This window comes from Lontra canadensis, unplaced genomic scaffold (genome assembly GCF_010015895.1).
Source record: "Lontra canadensis isolate GAN:19392208 unplaced genomic scaffold, GSC_riverotter_1.0 scaffold329, whole genome shotgun sequence".
NCBI lineage: Eukaryota > Metazoa > Chordata > Mammalia > Carnivora > Mustelidae > Lontra > Lontra canadensis.
Genome location: NW_022631323.1, coordinates 110,768 through 130,142, shown reverse-complemented (window position 1 = coordinate 130,142; position 19,375 = coordinate 110,768). Strand labels below are relative to the sequence as shown.

The following is a 19,375-nucleotide window of genomic DNA, read 5'->3' as shown; positions in this document are numbered from 1 at the left end:
GAGGGAGGGGCACCTGGGTGGCTCAGTTGGTTAAGCGTCTGCCTTCCATTCAGGTCATGATCCCAGGACCCTAGAAAAGAGCCCCATAGAGCTTCTCCCTTTCCCTCTACTCTCCCTGCTTATGCTCTCTCATGCTCTCTTTGTCTCTCAAATAAGTAAATAAAATATACATATTTTTTAAAAGATGGATAATCAAGTAGCATACAAAGGGATAGTGGTTCTAAGGGCAAGCTACATAGTCTGTTGGTTAGCCATCACTGAGTTCTGGATAAGTCTCCTCATTCAAAGATGAATAAGTAGGTAATGATTTGTCTCCCCCTTCGATTTCCACCAACTCACTTCTCTTCTCCATCTCCCAATGTCTTCTGTATTATTCCTTATGCTCCACAAGTAAGTGTCCAGGAATTTCAACCTATTTGTACTTTTCCATAGTACATGAAAGTAACATTTAACACTTATTTTTTGAAGTAAAACTTAATCTTTGGGGATATACAATGTAAATAGGGTTTAAGAGTAATAGTTCCATTCGTTTCTGGGTCTGCTTAATATATGGTTAAGTAAAATAAGTCACAATAGCCATCCTTTCCATTACTTTACAACACGGATCATGTGCCTTGATAAAACCGCTGATTAGATAAGATGTTCATTTGCCTATAAAACACAGCCATTGGTTTGTATACTTTGGCCTTTTCTCAGCCCAGGAAATTGTCAACTTTTCTTCCAGGGGAATTCTTCAATTTCCCTTTCCAGTCTTCGGTGTCTGTCATGTTAATTTCTTTTATTGCAGAAAAGACCTGATCTTTGTTACTCAGCATCCTTATTCTTTTTTTAAATTAACATATACTGTATTATTAGTTTTAGAGGTAGAGTTAAGTGATTCATTAGTTGCATACAACACCCAGTGCTCATTACATCAAGTGCCCTCCTTAATGCCCATCACCCAGTTACCCCATCCCCCACCCACCTCCCCTCCAGCAACCCTCAGTTTGTTTCCTATACTTAAGAGCCTCCTATGGCTTGTCTCCCTTTCTGTTTTCGTCTTATTTTATTTTTCCTTCCCTTCCTTTATGTTCATCTATTTTGTACCTTAAATGAAAGATATGTGTGAAATTATATGGTATTTGTCTTTCTCTGATTTATTTCACTTAGCATAATACCCTCTAGTTCCATCCACATCATTGCAAATGGCAAGATTTCATTCTTTTTCATGGCTTAATAATATTTCAATACTTATATTGAAATATTATATAAAAATATAATAATTATATAACATGTATATGTTGAAATTATATATATATATACATATATATATGTATATATAAATATATCACATCTTCTTTATCCATTCATCTTTCAATGGATATCTGGGCTCTTTCCATATTTTGGCTATTGTGTATGACTTTTATTGCAATATAAAATAAAAAGATTATGTATTTTTAAGCAAATAAAGATGAATAAAGAAAAGAGACAAACTATGCAAAAATGTTGAAGAACAAGGAATAAACATCATTTTGAAGACTCAAGCATATGTCCAGAAGAAATTATTTCAAAAACTTCAGGATCAATAGGAAAAAAAATGAGATTCTTTCTGTAAAATAGGCAGAAATCTATAGAGATCAAACTGAGCCACAGGGAAAGTTAGATGAGCTATAGGATTATTTCAGAACAATAAAAATACAATAACATATTTCAGAATACAGAGAAAAAGTAACCCTATGCCGATAGTACAAAAGGTAAACCCTATGCCGATAGTACAAAAGTGGTGTTCTAGAATGTAGGGGAAAAGAACAAGCAAGTAAATATTTTAAAAAGAGATACAAATTTAGATGAGGAGGTCAAGTTAAAATATACATATATACATATAGGTGTTGTACATGAAGGAACAAAATTGCAATTGAAGTGATAATCAAAGATGTAACTGAAGAAAATTTTCCTGGGCTGAGTGAAGGCCCAAGTATATAAGCCAATGGCCATGTTTCATAGGCAAGTCAACACCTATGTTTTATATGTTTTAAAAAGAACATACCCCTAGATACATCTTGGCAGTTTTTTAATTAAAAGGATAAAGAAAAAAGAAGTTTGAAAAAAAAAAGGATATAAATTAGTCAATTATGCAGTTTCTTCTCTGTACCACTACAGTCTTACCAGAATAAAATGAGTGGTTTTCAGAAAATTTTGAAGAAAAAAATGTTTGATCCTAAACTGTGATATACCTAGCCAAGTTGTCATGTGCAGATGATAAGAAAAGAAAAGAGAATCTTTGATAAGGAAGGATTTGGAAAAATACACCTCTCCCATATTGTTCCTAAAAAATACTGCAAGTCAATGAACTCCAGTTTGCCAAAAGATTAGTCAGAATTAAAAGCACTTAAAAATGAAGAAACTATGACATCACTTACTTGTGGAGCATAAGGAATAATACAGAAGACATTGGGAGATGGAGAAGAGAAGTGAGTTGGTGGAAATCGAAGGGGGAGACAAATCATGAGACTGTGGACTCAGAAACAAACTGAGGGTTTTGGAGGGGAGAGCGGGGAGGGGGTAAGGTTGTCGGTAGGCACGTATTGCGTTCAGCATTGGGTGTGGTGCATAAACAATGAATTTTGGAATACTGAAAAAAATTAAATTTAATTCTTAAAAGTTCCAACATTTATGATTTTTAAAAAAAGAATTAGCAGTAAAAATGTAAATCAGCAAAGCACAGAGCTTAGTCTATTAATAGGATTCAAAAGCAAATAACAAAGCCATTCATAAAATATATAGAATATAAAGTAATTTATGATAATAATCAGGACCTTAAATTCCAGGTCATCTTTACAAAAGCCAGGAAGAAAGAAGTAAACATGTTTCAGATTCTTTTTCTTACCTAGCAGGGAGTCAAAAAGTATTATTTTATTTTTACTTATGATCATTAGAAAAACATAGGTTAAATTTTTTTTGGAAAAACTTTAAAAAACCACTAGTAAAAATATAAACAGTCTGCAAAAGGCAGAAGTAAACAGTCTCCAGTGTCAGTCTCTGTCAACCAATTCCATTATTCTTCTCTACTTTTCCTAATAAGTGGATGGGGAGTAAGACTCACCCGCTCCCAAGGAGCTATAGGACAGGAAAGAGATGGAAACATATTTTGCTTGATGTGAGAGCTTTTCAAAGATATATGTTTAATTTCTCCATTTATGGGGTCCTGGAATTCATGGTGGGTGTGGTGTGAAGTGGGAAGGAGGAAGGCTGGGGAAGGCTTTCCTTCAGAACATTTAGAACACTTAAATGATTTATTTGTCTGTCTTTCCTACAGACTCTAAGCACCACAAAGGTAGGGACATTTTCTGTGTCCCTAATGTCTTACTGGATAGACTATTGGATGGATGGATGGATGGATGGATGGATGGATGGATGGATGGATAGATGGATGGATGGAAGGATGGATGGATAGATGGATGATGGATGGATGGATGGATGGATGGATGGATAGATATATGGACAGACAGATAGATGAAGGGACCTTTACTTAATTAGACCCCTACCTTGCTCAACTTGCATTTCCCCTAGGGATCCTAATTAATCCTACCTCTAAGGAAATAAAGTTCACTCTTCCTCTGTAGGTTATCCACTTGCTATATCACAGCAGCAAATTGGAGGGAGTGTTGTTCCTGCTTAAATGCCTTTCTCACCATCAGGGAGTGACTGCCCTGGGGAGCAGAGGGGCCAAAGCCATGTATTATTCTTTGTGACTCACAGTGCTAAAACGGGAGAGTATGAATGCATCCTTGATCACATTATTGCTTTCTTCCCAATTTGACTTAGAGCCCAGAAAGCTGATCAGTGGCATAAATGAAGTGTGAGGTCAGACTTTAGCTTGTGGGGAGAAGGCAGGGCAGACAGCTGGGTTATACACCAATAATCCACCAACAGTCCTAACATTGTCTCTGTCAGCTCTTTCTCTCCCTTGCCCTCCCATGGGGGAAAAAGATATTTTCTGGTGGGGAGGGCAGAGTGGAGGAAGAGTTGTGGTTGCAGTCATTTGCACTACTGGCCTAGTAAGAGTAGCCCTGGACTTTTAGCTCCCAGAGGACAGTCGTCATGGCAACCCTGGGATCAAGGAGCAGACCCTCTTTCAGCCATTGTCCGGAGTACAAAGTCCCTGTTCAGCTTTCTACAAGCTGGTTTAAAAAAACACCTCCAGCCAGATAGATACAGACACCGATAGACAGGCACTCACAAACACAGAAAAGTTTCTAATCATAGAGCGGGAGTCAAGTTCCTTCCCACAGCTTTTAATGATCCAGTTCACCAAAATCTAATTTTTCTCTTCACCTGTGGGAACAGGAGATACTCTGATGCCAGCAGAGGCAGCCTACCAGTCACCAAGAAGGTGTCCCAAAGCCTTTAAGTGCACATTTCTGCATTCTTGAAACCCAGCTCCTAGGCACCAACCATCATAGCCCTGGTTTGTTGCTGAAAGCAACATCTGCCCCAAAGGGTGTTAGGAGGACTAGGCAGAATGGGGCACATTTTGTGGTTTCTTAGCCTGTAGCTGTCAGAGCTTCTACTGACCCAAATCAGCCTGCCTCTCCATGGGCATCCGGGCCAAGGGCACCCAGACAGGAAAGAGTCCTCCTGAGCCCAAGTGCCCTGTCATGTGCATGGCAAAACTCTATGAGGAAACTTACAGCTTTGTGAATTTACTTGAAACAGCAAGATGTAAAGAACACCAGCTGGCAGCTTGACTGGCGTGGAGGCCAGACCTTCTGGCTTCAGGCCAGAGATGTATACAAGCTCAGAGGAGGTCCCTTTGCTGAGGATCAACCTCTTAACAGTCACTTCTCTGGCCACTTCAGGACACAAACCACAGGGTGATCTAGAAGAGGCAGAGCTCAGAGGTCACCTGGCCTACACCATCACAGCCAGGAGAGAAAGTAAGTACAGAGAGGTTAAGTGACTTGTCCAAAGACACACAGACAGTCCTTGCAGAATCTGGACTAGAACAAATCCAGGACTTCTGGAGGCTGAGTAGATAATGAGGAACATAGCAAACTGTTCAAGGCCTAGGAAACAGCTAGAGTGAGTAGGAGACCAAATCAGATGCTAAAAACTAAGCACCAAGACCCACAGGAATCTCATGAGATTATTTTCAGAGTAACAATATAATACTAACCATAACTTACTGTGAACCTGCACTGTGCCAAACACTTTCCTGGATGCTTCACATATATTATTTCTTTTGACAAGGTTGGTTGTCCCCATTTAATAGATGGACAAAGTAAGGCTGGAAGAATATAAATTAGTTGCCCAAGACCATCTGGATGCTGAGAAGAAATGTCGATTCTCCCGAGTCTCTCTGCCCTCAAAGTCCAAGTCTTGACTCATTATGCTACTGACTTTCATCAAAGAAAGGGTCAAGGGTCTGAATTCCTCATTTATTCTGGGTTCCCATATGTTCAGACTCTAAACTAAGACATCTCCCAGAGAAAGTCAGGACACAAAGTTAAGACAAAAAATGTGAAATTCTCGAAGACAAATAGATTCATGAATTGAAAGTAGGTTGGTGGGGGTTACATGTGGGTGGTAGATAACGGGTTTTGGACTAGGGTTGGGTTATTTGTGTATGTTTTCTTTGAAGTAAACACCAAGACTCGATTTGTCTTTTCCTGACATTTAATGTAGGGCCAAATTTCTCCTAGCAGACCAGGCCAAAGGAATGGGTCTGTTTTTTTTCTAAAACTTAGAAGCCAGAGGATTTATTAAAGTTGGTCAGACATTGATACTGCACACCAGGGCGCCACACCAGGCCTCCTTTGAACACTTGACAGGGCTGGATTCCAGAAGGTCTAATTAGTTAGAGAACGTAGGGGAAGCTCCAAGATGCCCACTAGTGGACGGCACCATATTAGTTCACTCTGAGAAATCCCTACCTATGACCTCCCAACAAACCCTTAGTTTGCTCACTAGCTGGAGGAGCAATAAGACAGGCATTTCAGAGCAATAAGGAAGTGATTCTTCCCTTGTGTTGACTCGGAGGCCAAGGACTAAAGCACTAGCATTAGAGGTTGGGAAGACCTCAGATCTGTTCCCAACCTTGAACTTAATAACTTTTGCTCTGTGGTATTTTACTTTTCTCTTTATCATGTTGTTGGATTTGATTGAAAGGACAGACGTCCAGGTTACTCTGGAGCACCATTTGCAGTGTAGTCCAATGGACATGAACCAAGGGGTACATGGCCATGTTGCTAAATCTATGCAGTGTGTGTGTGTGGGGGGAGTATGAAGTCCACCTCACAGTGCTCCTTCTCCTTTCCTAATCTCAGTTCTGTTATGCTCAGTTCAAGAACCATACATAATTTACTTGCTATGTGTCAGCCATTTGGCCAGGCACCAGGGCTAGAGAGAGACAACTGAGACAAAGTTCTTGCTGTCCAGACACTTCCATTCTAATAAGGGGGATGCCGACAGGTAAATATAACTACAATGAGGACATGAGGCCAATGTATTAGATGTATGCAGAAGGGGGGGCCACCTGGGCGGCTCAGTCAGTGAAGCATCCAACTCTCGATTTTGGCTCAGGTCCTGATCTCAGGGTTGTGAGATCGAGCCCCGCTTCGGGCTCCGTGCTCCGTGGGGAGTCTGCTTGAAATTCTCTCTGTTCCTCTCTCCCTCCCCCAGCACTCTCTCTTTCTCTCTCTTTCAAGTTAGTAAATAAATCTTAAAAAAAAAAAAAGGAAGAAGTATGCAGAAGAAATGAAAATAGTACAGAGGACTGAGATACTAATTATCTGAGAGGGTCAAGGAAGACCTTCAGAGAAGCTGATATAATAAATTAGCTTCAGAGGATGAGCGGCAGTTCAGATGTGAAAATGGGAGAGATGGCAAAGGGAAGAAAGAGCAGGCAAAGGCACAGAAGCAAGACACACAGGGGCCTCAGGCCTTTTATGGAATTTGGCTCCTCACCTGTCATATCAGCAGATGTCCAAAGTGCAGGGATAATCTGCAGGTCTGGCAGCTCTTACACAGTCCCTTTCTCTAGCTCCTCGCCAGTACTTCCCATGGGTCTCTGATCCCCTTGTCTCTGGTCTTCTGCTCATGTGACATGTGACATGTTTTGGTTCTACTTTGACATGTTCTGCTCATGGGACATGTGACATGTTTTGGTTCTACTTACATGACTTTGATCTCCTAGACTCTTGGGGTCATGAGTCACCCTGTGATCTGCAGCTATGCACGAGAGACCCTCCTGGTTCCACCATGCTCTGTGGTACCCTAAAAGCGAGGCCGGCCCAGCCAGAGACCAGACCCATATAAGGACCTGCACCTTGTCTCCTAGAGGTAGAATGAAAAATGTAAGTGGGAGAGAGACGTGGCAGGAGACAGTTCTCAAGGTTGGCTGCAGACCAATCTGATTCCTGCTGATGTCTGGGCTTAATCCTGCAGACTTGGGGAGCCACCGGAAGACGTGGTGCTGGGGCTGGTAGAGTCTGCTTTGCCTTCCTTAGGGTTACTCTGCTGGTTACTCAGGGTGCTTGTATTGGAGGGAGAGAGACTAGGAGCAAAGGGAAAAAATCGACACAGAAGGCCATTGCAATGTCCAAGCAAGACTTGAGAAGAGGAGAAAATCAGGTCTCCCTGTCACTCACTGCTGAGGCACTCAATCAGTATCTCCTGGGGGCTAGGAGGAAAAGGACAGAGCCCGGGTCCCTTTTAATCAGCCTTGTGTTTCCACAGCTCTCCATCGTGGCTCTGATTCTTACACGGGGGCTGCCTCCTCCTCTCTTTCCTTCTCCTTCTCCCTTCTTCCCTCTCTCCCCTGCTCTGCTTCCTTCCTCCTCCCCCAGCTTGTTCCCCTATCTCTCTCCCCCTCCCCCTCTCCTTCTTTCTCCCTCTCCCTCCCCCTCTCCCTCTCTCTGGCACACCCTGGAGAGACAGCATTACCTCCTGCCTCCAGCTCAAGCCTCCCTGATGGGAGAAAATGGAAAAGTAAAAGAGAAAGGCCAGCCTGAACCATAAAAAAAAAAAAAAAAAAAACGGGAGAGGGGTTCCTGGGTGGCTCAGTCTGCTAAGTGGCTGCCTTCAGCTCAGGTCATGATCCCAGGGTCCTGAGATTCAGCCCCAGGGCCCCAGCTCAGCAGGGAGCCTGCTCCTCCCGCTTGCTCTGCCCCTCCTCCCACTCATTTTTTCTTTCTCTCTCTCAAATAAATAAATACAATCTTTTTTAAACAAAAGAACCTGAAGAGCGATCAGCATATGCCTGTAAGAGGCAGGAATGACCTGGAAGAGTATGACCCTTGCCACTTGACAACAGAAGCCCCTGGCATTAGCGGAACCAACAAAGGTTTGATCTTTCTTGCATCTGGGCACTGTGGGGTGCTCCACAAATATTAAAAACAACTTCTGTCATACATTCCATCCCCTCGGAGGCTGCCGGCAGAAAGCACAGCCCTCTCCGACGATCCTGCCAGCAGACAGCAAGAAATAAAGACCCACGGAACAGTATCCTCGGGCATGTTCCGGCCTCCCTAAGACCATCCGTCACCTTCGACTTGCCCAGAACTATCTTCAGTGACTGTCCCAAGTCACAGCAACCTGTTTACAAACATCTAGAATTCACAGGCACTTTTAGGACAAGGGACCCGAGATGTGTCCAAGTGGGCAGCAAAGTCTTCTCTAAGAGAAGCTGTTCCTCCAGATCTATTTATGCCGATGTAAACACTTACCAAGGAAACAAGGCATGTGGGCATGCGCTGGCCCGGCAGGCCCTCGGGTTGCTGCAAAAGGCAACTGGAGAGTCACATGTCATAACAGTGGAAAGTACATATGCAACTATTCTTAGCCCTGGAATGTATACACTGTCTCCCTGCCCGGTGCTTCTTTCCCGAAGTTCTAGAAAACTGTGAAAGCACCGTTTGCATAAACAAATCCAGAACTCTCCCAGGACAAATCATTTGCCAACTGAAGGAAGGCCTGGGTTTATGGTTTCACTTGGAGCCAGAGGTGGAAGGTCTCCGGAGGGACCAGGCAGACTGGGCATTGGGGGACGTCACTGCTGCAAACCAAGGTAAAGATCTCTAATGCCTAGTTCTTCCGCAGGTAGACTGCCAGGTGTCATCCTGGAAACCCTGCCCAGAGTGTTGTTTGGTCTCTGCTTTCTCTTTATCACATTCTAAAACAAAACCCCCAAAGATTCTGTGAAGTCATGTTTTTAAAAAATAAATCGCAAAGGCCCATTTTCGTCCTTCAGTACTCTCTGATGCCAGAGGGCCACGCCCGCAGAGTGACTCCTCGGGGAATGACTAACACCCAGAAAGATGCTTACATGAGTTCACTGAATAACAGATGTGCTGAGAAGCTAGAGCAGGGCTCACAGGTTTGGGCTGGTCAAATGCAGGGACTGTTTCAAATGCAGGGACTTGCTTCAGCCCCTGACCATCAGGTAACTTCCAACCGTGTCGGTAGTTGTTTTTTTGTTTTGTTTTGTTCTGTTTTTCTAAGATTATCTGAAGATGCTCTTTGCCTTTCACCTTTGGGAGTAACCATAAAAGAGAGTGTTGGCTGTGAGGTGTGGGGTGTAGGTGGCCTCTCTTTCCAATCTTCACTAAGCAACCTTCTTGGCAATATCCACAGCACCTTAGTGAATGGACACTGAGTCTTGGAGTCTCCAAGTCTTGGAGTCACCACAGCTAAACCCTTCAGCACACGCCTCCCCTTGGGACCTCTCCCCCTCCTTCTAGGATGGATGAGGAGTCGCCGGATGGGCTGCTCTTCAAAGACCACGACTTCTCCTCTGACTTATTGAGGCAGCTCAATAGCTTGAGGCAAAACAGGCTGCTGACTGATGTGAGCATCTGTGCAGGGACCTGGGAGGTCCCCTGCCACCGAAGTGTGCTGGCCTCCAGCAGCCCCTACTTCCGGGCCATGTTCTGCAGCAACTTCCGGGAGAGAAGCGAGGCCAAAGTCCAGCTGAAAGGCATCGACCCCGCGACTCTGGACCAGATCATCTCGTACGTGTACACAGGGGAGGTGCCCATCACGGCTGAGAACGTCCTGCCTTTGATGGAGGCGGCCTCCATGCTTCAGTACCCCAAGCTGCTGGAGGCCTGCTCCTCCTACCTCCAGAGCCAGCTGGCCCCCAGCAACTGCCTGGGCATGATCCGACTCTCCGAAACCTTGAGTTGTGAGACCCTCAAGAAGAAAGCCAGGGAGGTGGCCCTGACATGTTTCCCTGAGGTGGCTGCCTCGGCCGACCTGAAGGATCTCTGTGCTTTGGAATTGAGAGACTACCTGGGGGATGACGGGCTCTGCGGGGAGGAGGAAAAGGTGTTCGAGGCCCTCATGGTTTGGATCAAGCATGACCTCCAGGCCCGGAAGCGACACGTGGAGGAGCTGTTCAAGCAGGTCAGGCTTCCGTACACCCACCCGGCCTTCTTCCACCACTTCATCGCCAACGATGCCCTCCTGCAGTCCTCGCCCTCATGCCAGACCATCCTGGAGATGGCCAAGAGGCAGATGTTTGCCACGTACAGCACCACCAGTGCCCCAGACCTCCGGCCTCCATGGCACGTCCCCCCAAGAACCTCTTACCAGGATTTTCTCATCATTTTGGGTGGGAGGAAGGACAACCAGCAGACCACCAGGGACGTTCTACTATACAACAGACACACCAACCAGTGGCAGAACCTGGCTAAACTCCCAACTCGCCTATATAAGGCCTCAGCCGTCACCTTGCACCGCACCATCTACGTGCTAGGAGGCATGGCTGTCGGGCCAGGGAAGAACGTGCCAAGCCACAACGTCTACATCTACTCCCTGAAGCTCAACCAATGGAGGCTGGGGCAGCCCATGCTGGTGGCCCGCTACTCTCATAGAAGCACTGCCCATGAGAACTTCATCTTCTCCATTGGGGGCATTGGAGAAGGGCAGGAGGTCATGGGCTCCATGGAGAGATACAACAGCATCTTCAACATCTGGGAGAGCATGGCCAGCATGCCCGTGGGGGTTCTCCACCCTGCGGTTGCTGTGAAAGACCAAAGACTCTACCTTTTTGGGGGAGAGGACATCATGCAGAATCCTGTACGCCTTATCCAGGTAAATGGCTGGTCCTTCCCATCATGAGAGTGCATGAGTGCACACATGCACACATACCCATATGTGTGTGTACACATATAAACACACGTGCATACATGCACATACACATTCATGGATACCTGCTTGCATGAGTGCATGCACACATACCTATAATCCACGTACTCACTATCCTTTGCAGAGAAAACATAAAAGAGGGAGGAAAGGAAAGTTGGAAGGGAGGGAGGAAAGAAGAAAGTTTAAATTCAGTAAGACTTTATCCATTTATGAATTCTGGTTATGTACGATGAATACACACAAAGGAATGTTAGATACGATCCCTGTCCATGAAGAGTTTATCTCTAACTTTATTAGAGATAAAATTAGTATCTCTAAAAGTTCAAAAAAAAAAAAAAAGAAAAAAGTTCAAGCTAGAACACATGGAATATCAGAAAGTGAAGTTCTGTAGGAAATCTGCAGATCCTCTCACCCAAATCAGCAAGGCCTTAGAAGAAGAGTCCCAAGCATTGGTCTACAGTCTGTGACCAAATCCTGGGAGCCCAACCACAGATCAGCTGAATCAAAATCTCTTTGTGGGGGTCCGGACATATACCTGTTACAGACGTCTCCAGGAGATCCTAAGGAGCAGCCAGGTTGGAGAACCCTGGCCTTAAATGACAGGTAGACACTAACTAACATCACTAGCAAGCTCTCTGAGAAGTGTTACCAACAGAAAGCAAAATCTCAGAATATTAAGTCTTTTATGCAAGTTCTAATCTCTGCAGTTCACATTGTGTTATGAAAAACATGAATAATGAGCCTGTCTTTAACAATGATCAAGGAGCTCCCTGGTAGTTGCTATGTCCACTGATGAGAGCTATCTCGAGCCCAAGCCCCCTGTAAGAGCCCTGGGGACATGGGCATGAGCAGGACATGCACTTAACCCTCCAGTAGCTTCAGGAAAATTACAATTCACGTGCTGACTGGAGGGGTGCTTTAAGAGCATGAGACGTGCCCTAAGCCAGTCTAGAGGGAATTGGGGATGGTTGAGGGAGGGGTGGTCCCAGGTAAGGAAACAGCTGAACCAAAGGCTCTGGAGCAGAGAAGGGCACAGCCCAACACCTGGAGGGACTGACAGACTGACCATGTAGCTGGGACACAGCGGGAAGCGAAAAGGCGGTATATCTAAGTGGAGCTTGGGGTGGGGAGGAGAGGAGTTAGTTCTCACATGTTCTCCATCAGCCCCCTTCCCAAGCTGCCCTGAGTGCCCCCCCTTCACCCAGACTGCTGCCCCTGAGCCCCTACTATAGAAATTCTGGAACATTCCCAGGGGATAGGTGTTTGTGGACATGAGGCTGACCCAGCAGGCTTTCTAGGCCTTGTCAAGGAATTGGGGTTGTAGCCTAAGAGTAACAGGGTGGCTGAAGTCATCAAATTTGCATTTTTAGAAGCTCCCTCTGGATGCCCTGTGCAAAAGGGATTCGAGGGGCCTGCGTGGACAAAGGGAGGAGAGCAGGGGACTGTTCCAGAGATCCAGCCAGGATGACAGTGGCTTGGGCTAAGCTGGTGCCAGTGGAGACGGAGAAAAGTAACAAGCTTCAATTTAATTCCTGTTTTGTCTTGCCTTCGTTTCCCCAGCCCGTATTCTCAGCTCTTCTCTGACCATCTAGGCAGATTTTGAGCCTGTTCCAAGTCCCACTCATATATTTGAGCCAAGAGAGACATGGCGGCCCCCCACCAAGCTCTGGCCACACAATGTGGACGTAACAGAGGGCTTCTATGTAAAGCTAGAACCCCTCCCTCTTTTACAAAAGTACTTTTCAAAATGAAGTAAACAAAAAATGCTAATGACTTCACATTGCAAAGTTGTTATTGATTTCCTAAGAACACATACAAATCTCAGAAAAGCTTTCAAGCTGGCGTATCAAAAAATGAATGGTACCATCGAACAAGATGCTTGCAAAGGCAGGTGGGGAAAAAACCCACTACCATGTGAGTAATCCTTTTACACTGCAGCGGTGAGAACGGGGTAAAGGGGAAAAGCATTCATAGAAGCTTTTCTCATCTACTTAGCCTTGGCTTTGAAATGGTGATTTTACTCATTCAACTATAGCATGAGATCAATGTGTGGGGGTTGCTTGATGGAGTAGGTTGGATTTTCTGGCACAGTTTCAGTTTTCTTTACAGGATGGTTCTTCTGCACACAAGCATTCTTTTAGGAACTATTGAACAGTGGTATCACTGTGTAATTTGTGTGTGTATGTATACCTTTCTCCCTGGCCGCCTTTCTCCCTCTGTTTCTGGATGGCACTGAGCAAATCCTTCACCATAACAAAATATCACTTCCTCCACTGGTCAAACACCATCTTTGTTATCCTTGCCCCCAGCTCTCTGGGGGTACGATGAGGATTGTGAGCAGATGTTTAATCTATCTTTGAAACCATACCCCAAACTTGCTGACAAAGAACAGAGAGCCAGGAGGCAATTACTCACTCAGTGTTTACTTTAACTCCAAGGATCCCACTTTCCAGTGTCATCTATGTATTTTCAGATGAAACTATGAGGCTTAACAGGCTGTCTCTATCACATGGCCTCATCTAGGCTTCATCAGCTTCAAGAATGGAAAGACCTCGAGAGGTCTTCAGTCTCAAAATGCGCCATCAAGAAAGGCGACACCTATATGGCCCCAGGCAGAGTCATGATTGCGGTGGTTAAGAAGTTGGACCCTGGGGGCACCTGGGTGGCTCAGTGGGTTAAAGCCTCTGCCTTCAGCTCAGGTCATGATCTTAGGGTCCTGGGATGGAGCCCCACGTTGGGCTTTCTACTCAGCAGGGAGCCTGCTTCCTCCTCTCTCTCTGCCTGCCTCTCTGCCTACTTGTGGTCTCTGTCTGTCAAATAAATACATAAATAAAAATCTTAAAAAAAAAAAGAAGAAGAAGAAGAAGAAGGAGAAGGAGGAGGAGGAGGAGGAGGAGGAGGAGGAGGAGGAGGAGGAGGAGAAGGAGAAGGAGAAGGAGAAGGAGAAGGAGAAGGAGAAGGAGAAGGAGAAGGAGAAGGAGAAGAAGAAGAAGTAGTTGGATTCTGGGCTCAACCAGACTAGCTCTTCCATTCCTTAGCCATGTGACTTCCGGCATGTCACTTAGTCTCTCTGAACCTCAATGATCTAATGTGAAAAATGGGGGCAAGTAATGGTACCTACTTCATAGGATGGTTGTAAAGATCAAATTTGGTAATATGATAAAAAATAGAGTCTTTCATATGGTCGCAATTAAATTTTATATAGAAAAAAATGCCATTTTCTTTGGCAAATAAATGTTTTGCCCCTTCTTTTCTTATATGAAATCCATCCTAAATCTCTTGTGCTAAATTTTGCTAGTAGTGAACTACTTTATATTTGATATTTGAACTTTATTTAAACTGAAGGGGACATGTTCTGGGAATAATGCTTTGCGATGCTATTTCAGACCGTGGCCAAGGAGCCCTGCCCCACCTCCTTGCTCTTTTACTTTTTTCTCATGCTTCCTCTACGATTCTAATGACTTTTAGGCATGAACTGTTCAAAAGCCTTCCTCACTTAGCTCCACATGCATTCTTGGCTCTCAGGCCCTCTCTGATACACGGGAACATTCAGAAATTTAAACATGAGCCGGAAATAGAAATGATTGAAAAATCACTGGTTTTATGAATACCCAAGTTGCTCCATTTCCCATTAAAAAGAAAAAATTGTTGCAAGTAAGGTAAGCAAACACATACTACAACGCGTAACTCTCGGTCCATTCTGTGGAGACATAGCTGAGGATCTCATGGTCTCACATAAAGACCAGTTTCTAGTAATAGATACTTTCTGTTATTTAATTACATTTTGTTGATAATAATACATCTACCTACATTTTAAAAAGTGAAAAGAAAAACAATCTTATTTCACTCTCTTAAATACTACTTCTATCTCTTAAAAAATATATATCACTTTACAGTGCAGCACCATGATTCTATTTCTCCCTCAGGTTTATCACATTTCCAGAAACACATGGTTCAAAATGGAGACAAGGATGATCAAGAATGTGTGTGCCCCTGCTGTGGTGCTTCGGGAGAAGATTGTTATCGTAGGAGGTGAGTTGGAACAGAGGATAGCTAGGCTGGACACAAACTTGGCATCTCCCACGGAAAAAGGGTCACTAAATAGACAGATGTTGTTCTACAAAACAGTGTTTTTAAAAGCACATCCATCCAACTAGGGGAGTGTGGATGACTTGACAAAGTTCTTTTCTCATCCAGAAGTTTCTCCCTGTCTTCATCTGTAAACAAGGAATGAAATAATACCCACTTCACGGAATTGTTGTGATAATAAAATGTGCTCGCATATCTAAAGCACTTAGCACTATCCCAGATACATGGCAAATACTCAAAAAATGTTTGCTACCGTTAATAATATTAGCCGCTAATGGATCATTTCTCTGCAACTACAGTAGAGTGTCTTGGTTAAGAGGAATAGTTCTAGCGTCAGACCTGGGTTCAAATCCTGGCTCTGTCACTGGCTGTATACTCTTTGGCACATTGTTAATCTTTTTCTGTGCCTCTGTTTGCACATCTGTAAAATGGGGGTCCTAAAAGTAGGGAGTGGTGGGGACCAGATAGGGCCGTGGTGGGAACTGTTCCTGAATTCCCAAGGCTCCTTCCCTGGATTATTAAGGCTCTTGGGGGAGAAGGGAACATGTGAGAGAGATGAAAAAGCCAATAAGATAGAGAAAGCTCGGGGTGCCTGGGTGGCTCAGTGGGTTAAAGCCTGTGCCTTCGGCTCAGGTCGTGGTCCCGGGATCCTGGGATCGAGCCCCACCTCAGGCTCTCTGCTCAGCAGGAAGGTTGCTTCTCCCTCTCTCTTTCTGCCTGCCTCTCTGCCTACGTGTGATCTCTGTCTGTTAAATTAATAAATAAAAAATCTTAAAAAAAAAAAAAAAGATAGAAAAAGGTGTGGAATCAGGAGGCTGCTCCCAATCTAACGCTGCTTTAACTTGAGGTTAAGGATACAGGGGCCAGAATCAGACAGATCTTAGTCTAAACCCCTGCTCGGCCACACACTGGACCTTGGGCAGTTTATCAAAACATTCTATACCTTAGTTCAGAGGCCAGCCTTGGTACCAGGCAATGGCAAAGTACAGACATGTTTCCAGACTGCAGACTTCCTGTCCCAAATGAACAATGTTGAGCTTGCCAACATGCCATTGGTTTTCAGGTTACACAAGGAGGATTCTTGCTTATGACCCTCAATCCAACAAATTTGTCAAGTGTGCGGACATGAAAGACCGGAGGATGCACCACGGGGCCACAGTGATGGGGAACAAGCTCTATGTGACGGGCGGGCGGCGGCTGACCACAGACTGCAGCATCGAGGACTTGGCCTCCTTTGACTGCTACGACCCTGAGACGGACACCTGGACGTCCCAGGGACAGCTTCCTCACAAACTCTTTGACCACGCTTGCCTCACTCTCCAGTGCATACCCCACACCCCCACCTTCCCGTGAAGTTGGCAAGTAACTGTGGGTCTTAGTCAAGATGCTTTCTATTGTAAGAGACAGAAACCCAACTCAAAGGAGTGTAACCCCAAAAGGATGCAGAGAGTGCCCACAGGACCAAAAGTTCCAGAGCCTGGAGGCCCGGAACCAGGCATACTGTTGGTAGAACTCTCTGGCCCTCTCTGGCTCTCCACACCCCCACCCTATCTCCCTCTCTCCCCTTCTCCCCCTACTTTCCCTCCTTCTCTATCTCATCTCTGTTAGACGTCATGCTACAAACAAGCTTCTCTACCTACAAAGTATGAAGACAGTGGCGACTGATAAACTCAGTGTTTTCTAAAGTTGCATCTCCAAGAAAGAACTTCACCATTATCTATATATTAACCTTGAAAATAATCCAAATTGGCTGTTTCTTAATTCCATGCCTTCTTCTTGAGTCAATCGCTGTTTCCGGGGCTTGTGCTTCTGTAACTGTGATCCCAGAGCACACCCCTACAGGCAGAAGTCACGTTGACTGTTCTCGCTGACAGCTCATCCAAACTGCACAGCACAAGACAGAAGCAGTTTCCCAAAGAAAGAACTGCTGCGCTGACCAAAACCACATCTGCCCAGAGCATCGTGGAAATCTAGAGCAAAAGGGGTCCCTGGCACAGGGTCCAGGTGGCAGTGTGAGAAATGGGCCATGACCGTGTTTCTTTGCATTCTGTGGATGTAATAAATTGGAATTCGAGGAACATGTGTGCAACGTAGTATCTAGTGTTTGCAAAATTATCCATGCGGCCAGAATAAAGTTTGCTTCTAGTGCCAAATTGTGTTTTTCTCCAGCCTCTGGGGAGCTATAAACCTGCAGAATTCATCAGGATTTTCATTTTGGTAAATGTTATGAGAATCGCTCTTCTGAGGAAAGTCAACAAATTCCTTCAGAGATCCCAGCAATTACTGCCCTGTCCATGCCAGGGCTGAATGTCCCCCAACCGCGCTCTTGGTCTCAAAGTGCCTCCCAAGCTGGCTCCGTCTTAAGCTCCAGAATCAACTGAAGATGGCAGCCCATTATAATCACCTGGCAGTCTTCTCCCCAGCTATGGAAGCATCTGGAATGGGTCTCACTTCCCTGAGCCGGGCACCAGAGAGCCTTCAAGCCGGAACCTTCCTCCCCACCCTGCTCTCCAAGTTCATGTTCTGGATTTTTCCTTTCTTCCTGCACTTCAGCTCCTCATGCTGGGATCTGAAACTTTGCCCTGCTCCCCAGACCATGTGGCCGTGGTCTAGACACCCTGCCCAGGTTGTCAGCCCCTGTTCCTCATCCTGGATGCTGTCACCTTAGCAGTTACTACAACCTCTTACTACAACCCATTCTCTGAACCCCTCTGTTGAGGCTCTCGATCCCATATCTCCCTGGAAAAGGTGATCAGTGACACCTCCAGCACCTAACAGGCAGTGCGTTTTGATTTGTCATCTGACTGACCCATCAGCAGCGCACCACACAGATGACCCCCCCTCCATCTTGAAATGCCTTCCTCACTCTGCCTCTGGGACACCACTCACCCTCTCTCCCTACTCTATGCACTTAATTCTTGTCTCTTTCTTTCCCCACTAGTAAATGGTGTGCGCCCCAGTGCTCAGCCCTTACACATTCCTCGCCTCTACCCTCAGGCCCAGGGGAGCGAACCCCCTCGTGCATGGCTTTTCGTTCCCCCCCGAGCGCTACTGACTTCCCACTGTTCTCCATTTCCAGACTCCAGGGCTCGCTCCATGTTTCCACTTGGATGTTAAATACCTCAAAGCCAATGTGTTCACATTCACTTTTTCCTCACCAAACCAACTCCTCCCATGGTAGGCCTCCCCAGCCTAAGAGAAGGAAACAACTGTCTCCCAGCTTCTCAGGCCCAAAGATCTGGACGCTGCTCTTGGCTCTTCTCCCTCACACTGCACTCCATTTGGTTCAGGAGTGCTGGACCCAGCAGCCCCACCAGCCACCGCTCTTACTCTGGTCCAAGCCGCCATCTTCTCTCATCTACACCCATCACTGGTGTCTCTGCTTCCGCCTTCACCCCCAAATCTCTCTCCACCCAGCAGCTGGGGGCATCTTTCACAAACATGTGAGTCAGAAGAGGTCATTCCCCTGTTGAAAATTCTCCAAAGCTTATACTGGAACGAAAGTAAAAAAAATTTTTAATTAAAAAAAAAAAAAAGGAAAAGAAAACCTCTCCAAAGCCTTCCCAGCTTTCTCTGATGCCTTCCAGAGACCCACAAGATTGTCCCCCCACCTCACAACTTTCCCCTTCTGCTCTCACCGTGTCCCCCCACTCGGTGTCGGCCACACTGGCCTCTGGGCTCACACATCTGTGTTCACACGCACCGTGCCCTGCACCAGAACATACTTGGCCTGGATGCCACACCCACAGGGTTCCCTCCCTCCCTTTCCTCAGGTGTCCGCTCAGAGATGCCTCTCCTCGGTGCCATGATCCGATCTGTGCACGCGTCCTCTCAGGTACAGCCATCACCTCAGTCCCTCTGCCTTCACTGTCGACCAGCCTAAGTGGCCTTGCTGCTTCCACGCCTGTCCAACTCGGATCCTTCCTCGAACCCTTCCTCGAACAATAGCCAGGCTAATCTTTTTAAAACACAACCCTGTTCATATCCCTCACCTGCTTAAAATGACTTGACAGCTTCCCAGAGACCTTTGCATAGAGCCCCAGTCTTTTCTCTCCCCTCCAGGGCCTTTGCCACCAGCACCCACCTGTCTCTGGCCCTGCCTTTTCCTGCTCCCCACTGCTCACCGCCCCCAACTCCAGCCAGCCTTCATCACTTCCCC

At 45.7% G+C, this 19,375-nt stretch overlaps 1 protein-coding gene across 3 annotated transcripts; it reads left to right on the top strand.

Moving 5' to 3' along the window:
• Positions 1 to 8,773: 8,773 nt before the first annotated feature.
• On the top strand, positions 8,774 to 17,030 carry LOC116862789 (kelch-like protein 38). Of its 3 annotated transcripts, XM_032850192.1 has the most exons (4): positions 8,778 to 9,046; positions 9,613 to 11,073; positions 15,054 to 15,159; positions 16,280 to 17,030. In XM_032850192.1, exons 2-4 carry the CDS (start codon positions 9,721 to 9,723, stop codon positions 16,567 to 16,569), a joined length of 1,749 nt encoding a protein of 582 aa, XP_032706083.1. In that variant the 5' UTR covers positions 8,778 to 9,046; positions 9,613 to 9,720; the 3' UTR covers positions 16,570 to 17,030. The 3 variants fall into 3 exon arrangements, with proteins under 3 accessions (XP_032706085.1, XP_032706083.1, XP_032706084.1); XM_032850194.1 differs by lacking the exon at positions 15,054 to 15,159 and having other exon boundaries at positions 8,774 to 9,046; positions 16,280 to 16,465; XM_032850193.1 differs by lacking the exon at positions 8,778 to 9,046 and having other exon boundaries at positions 9,532 to 11,073.
• The last annotated feature ends 2,345 nt before the right edge of the window (positions 17,031 to 19,375 follow it).

What these genes read in the sequence shown, in the direction of transcription:
- LOC116862789 (XM_032850192.1), top strand. Translation starts at nt 9,721, where the DNA reads ATGGATGAGGAGTCGCCGGATGGGCTGCTCTTCAAAGACCACGACTTC. An exon ending in ATCCTGTACGCCTTATCCAG is followed by an intron (nt 11,074 to 15,053) that starts GTAAATGGCTGG and finishes TTTCTCCCTCAG; the next exon opens with GTTTATCACATTTCCAGAAA. An exon ending in GAAGATTGTTATCGTAGGAG is followed by an intron (nt 15,160 to 16,279) that starts GTGAGTTGGAAC and finishes ATTGGTTTTCAG; the next exon opens with GTTACACAAGGAGGATTCTT.